The sequence below is a fragment of the Ciona robusta genome, chromosome 7, assembly GCF_009617815.1.
Source record: "Ciona robusta chromosome 7, ASM961781v2".
Lineage (NCBI taxonomy): Eukaryota > Metazoa > Chordata > Ascidiacea > Phlebobranchia > Cionidae > Ciona > Ciona robusta.
This window is the reverse complement of record NC_143241.1, coordinates 7,882,184-7,892,382: the sequence shown is the minus strand read 5'-3', so window position 1 is coordinate 7,892,382 and position 10,199 is coordinate 7,882,184. Positions and strand designations below refer to the sequence as shown.

Below are 10,199 nucleotides of genomic sequence, written 5' to 3'. Positions count from 1 at the left end.
GATTGGGTTTAAAAACCGGTAAATGGATTTACTTCACTACAAGTGAGATGTGTAGAAAGGGTTCAGTTACTCTAGTTACTATTGAGGCAATAGCATTAAACGGAGCTCGGTCATCGCTTACGGTTTGTAAATACTCAATTGAAATGGTAGGAAAGTGTCAAAAAATATCGGCAAAGTATTGAGTATTGTGAACTAAAAAGTTTTAAAATATTTTGTAGTAAAAACTTGCAAATATATTTATTATTTTATCGTATGTATTATGTAACAATATTTTTCTGGTATTTAACTCTGTTTTGAATATCTGCGCATTATAATTGAGTTTGAGTAGTTGCATTTTTATTTTTCAGCGTATATTCGTAATGCAAAAAATGTATATATATATATTATATACATTTTTTATATGATTGTGCTAATTTATTTATTTAATTTAACGGCGCTAGTGAAGAATCTTCCGCCCCACCTTATTTGCTAACCACTAACCCCCTAGGTTAGGTGGTTAGGTGTTGATGGTTAGGGGGTTAGGGGTTAGGGTTACCAATAAGGTGGGGGGAGGGGAGATTCTTCACTAGCACCAACTGAACTTATTTATTCAATTTAACTTTTTTAAAAAGCAGCTTTTTATCCACAGTAACAGCTTCTATCATAGAAAATGATTAAACTTCTATTTATTGCGTTATTTGGATGTATATGCACCGTTGAAGCTCAGTTGGTGATGTCGAAAGCTTCCCCACCACCAAATATTGTGTTTATTCTCACAGATGATCAAGATACGTTGCTTGGTGGAATGGTATGTTGTTTCTATGTTGTGTTTGTTGTTTATTGTCATGACTTTTTAGTATAATTGGATTATAAAATACTATTAGTATAAATGGATTATAAAATGGTAATGTAACAAAAGAATAAAAACTGAAAACATGGTACAGCATGTTAGTAAGAGCATAACCCAGAGGTTTTATCTTGCATCCGAGGATATATAAGTCACATTCGTCGATTGGTTCATACACCTTGTTGTGGACACGCCTCCGGGCACACCCCCGACAAGGGCGCACTTGCATGCCGTAGCCACGTGATCTGCGCAATGTGCCGCAATCAGCGTGGTTCGCACTTGCATGCCTTAGTCACATGATTTGCCCTGCGCAATGTGCCCACATGATTTGCCCTGCGCAATGTGCCGCAGTCAGCGTGATTCATTATTAATTGTGTAGCTATGTAGTTATTTTGTGTAGCTATGTAGTTATTTGTGTCGCTATGTCGCAATTAAGTGCCCTATATATACGTGTGTGCTCGCCTTAGTTTTCATTCGCTATTCCAGCGTTTCATTCTACAACTTGGCGTCTCAATACAAACCCAAGAACACAACACACCTCATGTTCACTGTCAGTTAATTAACCTTTAAAACCTTATAGGACCCATTGGTGAAAGTAAAGAAACTTCTTCAAGATGAAGGAACCACTTTCACCAATATGTTTACCACCACCCCACTTTGCTGCCCAAGCAGGGCCAGTATATTAACTGGTAAGTTGTACATTGTACTCCTATTCTATACCAGTCTGCAGAGTATGGCAAGCCATGGGACCTAAGGTTCAGGCCCAACTTGGCCCATTACCCCAACATTGTATATGTACTTTCTATTCTATATAGGTGAGGTCCTACAGTGAGGCATGCCATGGGACCTGTGGTTTAAGCCAAAGTTGGTCCATTACTCCAACATTGTATATATACATTCTATTCTTTGTGGGTGGGGTCCTACAGTAAGCCATACCATGGGACCTGGGATTTAGGCCACTGTTGCCCGAATACCCCAACATTGTATATGCACATTCTATTCTATATGGGTGAGGTCCTACAGCGAGACACGCCATGGGACCTGGGATTTAGGCCAGAGTTGACCCATTACCCCAACATTGTATATGCACATTCTATTCTATATTGGTAAGGTTATTTTATGTGGGGTCCTACGACAAGGAAACATTTTTATATGAGGTCCTACATTTTTTACATGGGCTTCTTTTTTTTATGGGGTCCTTCGACAAGTCATGCAATGGGACCTAGGGCACAGTTGGCTCAAGGCCAATTGAGTTTTAGGCCATTTATTCAAAACTCATTATTTATTTTATACCGCTTGATCCCAACTGTTATTTCGTTTCAAAAATCGTTCTGTTATATGAGCATCAGATTCAGGGAATTTATCACAGTCACAATTAACATAACTGTAATAATTTTCGCGAATATGACTTTAGTCTGGTGCTTTCTTCTTGTGTAAAAAATACAGTAAGGATCTGGTGCTACAAAAACGTAACGGACAAAAATCCATTGCACCCACAATAAAAGTTTTATTTTTATATATTCGCCTAAACGGCATTGTCAGTCTCTGATACAAATAGAAATAAATATCTAAAAATTGTAGCATTTGGGTAAAAATAAATTTAAAAGTTTGTGGAAATGTCACTAACTGATAAAAGTGTATATATATATTTAGCCTATGCCCTATATTATATATATATATATACATTCCAACAGCAATTGTCAATCACAACTGACAAAGTTGAAATGTTTACGTGTTTGTTGTAACAGATAAATACTAACACAATGCCAGTCACTTTAAATATTTACAAAAGTTTTGTCAAATGGCTTATGGCAAAGACAATGATAATGTAACAACAAATATTGAAGGGCCAGTGTCAAGGCTAACAACAAACATTGCTGTTCTGTTACTTCTGCTACCAGGCGTAATGTAAATAGTTACTTAAGGGGTCATCTGGAATGAAAAAAGCATTGCTAGAATAGATGGCAGACATTTTGTCAGAAATACAAAGAATATTTATTTCATTGAAAGATTATTCAAACCTTGGAGTGCTATGGGCAAAAACTTTTTCTATATGTTTTCTATATTTAATTTTTCTATATCAAACTACTGCTATTGGTAAAATATTATTAGAGATTGAATTTGTGGGGAAATAGACCAACTATGGCCTACATCAATGGGTGCCAAACTTTATATATTCCAGGGGAGGCAGTAATCCTTGTGCCCCATGACTTGTAAAACATTTTGTATTATAAGTTGTTTACTGAATAATATAGATAATTTCAGGGGTGACTTGCCTACCCTGCCACCCCAGGTTTGGCGCCTATGCCTACATCTCATATCTACTAGCCTGCCATGCTGTAGGACCTTACCTACATATTATAATTATATTAAATAAAGATGCATATAAATAAAACTTTGTCCATACCTATATAACAATGGTTTATTTTTGTATATTTTCTACTAGGCAGATACTCTCACAACCATGAGACACTGAACAATACTATCAGTGGCAATTGTAGCAGCCTATATTGGCAGAAAACATTTGAAACACAAACTCTTGCTGTCGCTGCACAGAAAGCAAATTACCGAACTTTTTTTGCTGGGAAATATTTAAATCAGGTGATTTTTTATAATGATAGGTACCTACTAGATTGTGTCTTAGGTCTTTTTAAGTATATATACATGTTGTGAATTCTGTACATTATGACTGAGTGGTTTTATGTTGTAGTCCAATATTAGGTAGTATCTAATTTGACCTGGGCAAAGGTAAAAAAATGATAACTTTATACCAGTGATCAGAATCACATCATGTACCATCTTACCCCGACCTACTATATTAATGTAAAAATCATATTTACATAAATAACACTTACAAATAAAAATTCAAATATGTCCTTCTGTGAAACCCTTATATTTCTTTGTTACTAGTGCATCAGATGGCGGTACCATGGACCATGGTCATAAAAAATCAGCCTATTAAATCACATTTAATGTCTGTTTGCTATGGTACCAGCATTGTTCTTTTGTTACATAGTCACATGCAACAGCATTATTACATATCTATTCCCATTGTTTGGTAGACAATAAGAAAGCAATGCATATTGTGATGTCATTTTTGGTATCGGTTAAATTTCAACCAGTTACATTTTTAAATGTTCCTGATGCTTTTTCGAATAGTCAAAAATATTTAAATATTAAAGGTAGAGACTGGTTTAAGGCTAATGAGTCAACTCTAGACCCCTGACATGTCTCATCGTAGGAACAAGGGATACAGATTTTAATTTTGTGAATTTTGAAACACGTTTCTGACATCACAATAAACACTTGTCAACAAACAGACACATTTGTCTTTGACAAAGAACATAAATCAATTAATTCTAACTATGTTTTGCACATATGGCAACCTTAGTATATACATATTACAGTATGATATTTCTCCATTGTTCTTATATTATGACCTAACAATGGTTTATTATGACATAGTACGGAGAAAAGTCAGTTGGAGGTCCACAGCATGTACCTGTAGGCTGGAATCAATGGTTTGGATTGGTAAGATATAGATATCATATATATCTGGTGTATAACTTTATAATTGTTCTTCAGGTAAAATTTATTTCCTGATGAATATCTGTTACCATGGATATAGTATTTTCTCTTGCTGTCGCTACCAAGCATACCGATAATACCATACAAGAAAAGGTGTCCCATCTCCCCCCCCTACCATATGATATTTATTGTATATATAGGTCTATACTTTTTGCTCCTCAGACAAAGGTAAAAAGGTCATTTTTTTCATGATGAATTGGACGTTTTTGCAATAAAACTTACAACTTTTCGGGCAGAGTAGTTTCTTGAAGAAATTATGTAAGTTTTATTGCAGCAATGTTTCATTATCCACTATGTGAGGTGTCATCATAAAGTAAATGACCTTTTCACCTGAACACCAATTACAAGTATATACAATATTGAATAAATTTTTTATACAGTAGGGTGGGAGAAGAGGACAACATTTCATTTTGTTTTCCTTTACCATTTGGTAGTAAACAAAGAACATTTAAATAATTTTAAAACTGTTTCTTCATGACTCAAATATACCGTTGTTCTTTGGATATTATGTGATAAAGGTGTCCCATCTTACCCTACTGTGGAAGTCTTGAGGATACAGTTTTATAATTCTTTAAATGTTCTTTTTTTACTACCGGAACAAGAAAATTCAAAATACTAAACGGTACGAGAAAATCGAATGAAAATATGTCCCATTTTACCCCACTGTACTATACTATATTTTAAAGAGTAGTTAAATTGTAGTATGTCCCCTATAAGGTGTATCATTCTGCTTCATTATTTTACACGTGACTTTAACACAGTGATTATTTTAGGTTGGGAATTCAAAGTATTACAATTACACTATATCTGATAATGGGGTTCCTGTACAACATGGAGCGAACTATCATGAGGATTATCTCACTGATCTGCTGGTTAGTGTTGTTTGTATGCAAGTCATATCTAATGTAAGCCAATGGGTGGAGTGAAGCTGCATATGTGGATTAAAATTAAGACAAGCCAAACTTAGGGGTTGGAATTTATAATTATGGTGGTATACATGAACCATTAAGCATTGAAAAGTTGGAAAAACAAACGGGACTCAAGCACATAGGGGTTGGGGGAAGCTGCATTTTTCAAATAATACATGCTGCTTTGAAGAGTTACTGTTTTGTGACAGAAGTTATTTAAGTAAAGCGTATAGTATAATAATAAACTTTAAATGGCAAATTCTCTGAGTTAATGGTGATTGTCTTTTACCTAATTTCGCCCCTAAAGGTTGAAATTAAATCATGACCATTTGTTTATAGGCCAACAGGTCTGTAGATTTCATCCATAACCATAAGATGCGATATACCCAACCTTTCTTCATGATGATTTCCACTCCTGCTCCTCACAGTCCATGGGATTCTGCGCCTCAATATTCAAAGATGTACGAGAACAATACAGCCCCGCATACACCAAGTTATAACACTAAAGCAGTTGTAAGTATAGCCGTGAAACTTGGTCTGAATTTTGACCAAAATCTGGCCATACATTGTTAAAATGCAGTTACACTTATAGTTGTCAAACATAGTGAACCTCATTAATTAATGTGGTGAATGCAATATACTTTGGCTCTGCTTGTTTGTATAGACACCTAACAGCAGGGTAAAAGCTGGGGTGACATTGTTAAAATGCAGTTACACTCATAGTTGTCGTACATAGGGAACCTCATTGATTAATGTGGTAAATGCAATATACTTTGGCTCTGCTTGTTTGTATAGACACTTAACATCAGGGTAAAACCTGGGGTGACATTGTTAAAATGCAGTTATGAATACTCATATTTGTCAAACATAGGAAACCTCATTAATTAATGTGGTGAATGCAATATACTTTGGCTCTGCTTGTTTGTATAGACACCTAACAGCAGAGTAAAAGCTAGGGTGACATTGTTAAAATACAGTTACACTCATAGTTGTCAAACATAGAAAACCTCATTGATTAATGTGGTGAATGCAATATACCAGGATATCATGTTACGCATTGGCACATATGCCATGGGACCTCTTGGCCAAAGTTTGCCTATTGCATCTTAGTATACATGTATAGCAGTGGTGAACAAAAAAGAGTCTAATTTGCTCATGAAGCCTTTTGCCCTGATTCCTCGTCTCTTTTGATTTTTCATCCCTTTTTAAATACATACACAATATAATTGTTTATAATTTTTAAAACACTATCATTAATTCCCATCTAATCCAGAACAAGCATTGGTTGGTACGACAAGCCACCCACCCGATGACCAAAGAATCCATGAATTATTCAGACAATGCCTTTAGAAGTCGATGGCGTGCGTTAAAGTCAGTTGACGATTTAGTTGAACGAGTTATTACCGCCTTATCAAAGATGAAACAACTCGACAATACTTATGTGATCTTCTCATCTGATAACGGATATCATTTAGGTGAGAAAATTAGAGTAGTGTACTATAATTTTATTCCAATATTTCGTCTGCCATTCGCATGACTTTTTTACCTAATTGTCGGAATTTTTTACACCAGGGGAACCTAGGCCAATATTGTTTTGAATACAATATTATCGTTCAGGCCAATTCAGACCTGCAATATTATATTCTATAACCTAACCCATATAAAATATAAAAGTTGTTAGCATTGTATGAGCTGTCGAGCTGAAATATATGTTGATTTTTTCTCCCTATTAACAAGTGTCAATTATAGGATATAAAATCAAAGAGTAGTGTGGAGTAATGGGCCAACACCGGCTTAAATCTCATGACATACCAAGCTGTGGAATATAGAATATATTATGTTGTATGGATATTACTCCTTTCCACTTTCCACGCAGGTCAATTCAGTCTCCCCATAGACAAGCGTCAATTATACGAGTTTGATTTACGGGTCCCACTTATCATTCGTGGGCCAGGGGTTTCAAAGAATGTGACCCGTAGCGAACCCATTGTGAACGTTGACATCGCCCCCACTGTGGCGGACATTGTAAATGGGGGTAAAGGGGATTTCCCCTTGATGATGGATGGGGAATCCCTCGTTCCGTTACTGAATGTAAGTTTTATTGATTTCTATGTTATGGGCATTACATTACTGGGAAAAATATTTTTTATAAAGTATGCCTGTATACATATATTTATTTTTATAATCACAAACATTTTTTATAAAAATAATCAATTTGTATAAGTTAAATCGGTAAAACCCAAAAGTATTGATAGGAATTGGTATTGCTTCAAATAATTTTGAATTTTTCTGCTTCTTTTCCGTTACTTCAAGTTTTTATAATAATATTCTTTTTTTTAGTTGTTGGATTATGTTACGATTAGGTATGAAATTGTTTTACATGAAAATCTGCTGAAAGAGTAATAACTTTTGTTATAATGATGTGCTTAGCATTTACGTAATATATTCATACATGAAAGAGCAACAACAAACCTAAATGGAGAAGCGACTTCCTTGTTGAATATCAAGGTGAGGGGAAGGATTCACCACCTCCTGGGTGTTCCCCTACATGGAGAGGGGTTTCAGTAAGTTACATGCGCGGTAACTTGTAAATATGTAAAGGGCTTAACAAAAAAATAATCAATTGCCCACAAAGTTACATACGTGGTAACTTGTAAGCTGGCATGAGGTGTATGAAACAAAACACACGTGTTATAATGACTGTCATTACCCCGCCATGCAAGGATGAATAAGTTACATACGTGGTAACTTGTAAGCAAGCACGAGGTGTATGAAACAGAACACCCGTGTTATAATGACTGTCGTAACCCCGTCATGCGAGGATAAATGAGTTACATACATGGTAACTTGTAAGCTGGCATGAGGTGTATGTAACAGAACACCCGTGTTATAATGACTGTCGTAACCCCGTCATGCGAGGATAAATGAGTTACATTCATTTAAGCGTGTCGCACTGTACCACTTTAGACTTTACCGACATAAAGTAGAAACAAAGTTGCCATTTTGTAGCATGTTCTCTTATAGTCCAAAAAAAGGTCCAACCTAACAGAGCACTCTTGTTCCTCCAGCAATGCTTCCCTGGTTGTGTGTGTGAGGATGCTTACAATAACACATATAGCTGTGTAAGGACATTACAACCACAACATAAAGTAGATCTTATGTATTGTGAGTTCACTGATACTGAGACGTTTGTTGAGTTGTATAATCATACAATTGATCCACATCAGCTTAATAATATCAAGGATACTGTGGACCCCACAGTGAGTATATGTTTGTATTTATTTTATTGTTGCTTTGGGGGGTATGTGAAGACATTCGTGTTATATTTTATTTTCAATGGGCATGCATGAGGTGCATCGTGTATGAACAAACCATATGTGTCTGTATAAAAAGACACCCATGTTATAACTTGACAGTAAGCATGAGGTATATGAATACACCATGTGTGACTGGTGTATAAGAAGACACCCATGTTATAACTTGACAGTGAGCATGAGGTGTATGAATACACAATGTGTGTCTGTATAAAAAGACACCCATGTTATAACTCGACAGTGAGCATGAGGTGTATGAATACACCATGTGTGTCTGGTGTATAAGAAGACACCAATGTTATAACTTGACAGTGAGCATGAGGTGTATAAATACATCATGTGTGTCTGGTGTATAAGAAGACACCCATGTTATAACTCGACAGTGAGCATGAGGTGTATACACCATGTATATATAGTTAAATATAAGCTTTATATTTCCAACAGGTCTTGGTCAAAATGAACAAGAGGTTAATTATGCTCGGCCTATGCAGTGGTAAAACATGCAGGGAACAAAGTTACATCGATTATTCTGCCATACCCACCACAAAGCACTGGTTTGTGGACGCTTTAAGTCGATTTTGGCAACATACACAAACTTTGTTTAACCCTTATGTTAGTCCTTTATGATTTTAAGTTAATCATTCATACTGTTTCATGCCATCTTCATTTTTTTTGTCATTTTTCAAGATGATCTGACTGTTTTCTTAGCTCTTTTGACAGTTGTTTCTGTTTTGTAATCTGCTAAAACTTCTAAACCAGAGTTGTTTTTAGAAGCTATATAGTAGGTGGGGTAAGATGGTGTCATTTTATTCTCTTTATCGTCCCATTTGGTACTAAACAAACCATATTCAAAGAATTATATATCCGTATCCTCACGACTCAAAAACAAGGTCGTTAAATTGTTAAAAACGATTGTAAAATATAAGATTATGTGCAAAACTTAACAGTATCCATCTTACCCTACACTACTTTGTATCAAATTTTTAAATTGCTTTTCTGGTGTATTAATTTCAACATGTGAGTTAAATATTTGATACCAGATTAAGCGTACTTGAGTGCAAGCCCACTTAAGTACTTCAAAAGGTGTTCATTTCTAATGTGTTTAAGCCCTGCTATATTATGTGTGCAATTATATTCAACTATATTCTTTTGTTTTGCCTTCAAATAGGCGCCAAACTTTTATAAACACAGGGGAGGCGGGAATAGTTAGACACACAATCCTGTGAAACAAATCTAACTTTTTGGTTGTAACGTTTACTGAGTAATAAAGTGTAGAAAATTAAGGGGTTCACCTGCCCCCCATGCCACCCCAGGTTTGGCGCCTATGGGACCTTCTAAAATGACAGTGTTTATTATGCATCCCCTCTGGTACTAAACAGCCTGTAGCATTAAACACTCAATCCTAGTATAATGTCCATGCTTTCATTTTAGAAGGGTATTTGAATGTTTTGTTTATATATACTATATGTTGTATATTGTACAGTACATACACACCCATACATAAACTTAAATATATATATATATGTAAACTCTCCCACTTTAAATACAAGTCACCTATGTTAT

The 10,199-nt window shown here is 35.4% G+C and overlaps 1 protein-coding gene across 2 annotated transcripts; it reads left to right on the top strand.

The window, feature by feature from the left end:
* The first annotated feature begins 16 nt into the window (after nucleotides 1-16).
* On the top strand, nucleotides 17-9,511 carry LOC149734411 (N-acetylglucosamine-6-sulfatase-like). 2 transcript variants are annotated; one of them, XM_089881670.1, is made up of 12 exons: nucleotides 17-146; nucleotides 629-787; nucleotides 1,407-1,515; nucleotides 3,273-3,427; nucleotides 4,292-4,357; nucleotides 5,188-5,286; nucleotides 5,662-5,835; nucleotides 6,596-6,797; nucleotides 7,199-7,413; nucleotides 7,782-7,886; nucleotides 8,391-8,582; nucleotides 9,081-9,511. In XM_089881670.1, exons 2-12 carry the CDS (start codon nucleotides 650-652, stop codon nucleotides 9,261-9,263), a joined length of 1,638 nt encoding a protein of 545 aa, XP_089737796.1. In that variant the 5' UTR covers nucleotides 17-146; nucleotides 629-649; the 3' UTR covers nucleotides 9,264-9,511. The 2 variants fall into 2 exon arrangements, with proteins under 2 accessions (XP_089737796.1, XP_089737797.1); XM_089881671.1 differs by having other exon boundaries at nucleotides 103-122.
* The last annotated feature ends 688 nt before the right edge of the window (nucleotides 9,512-10,199 follow it).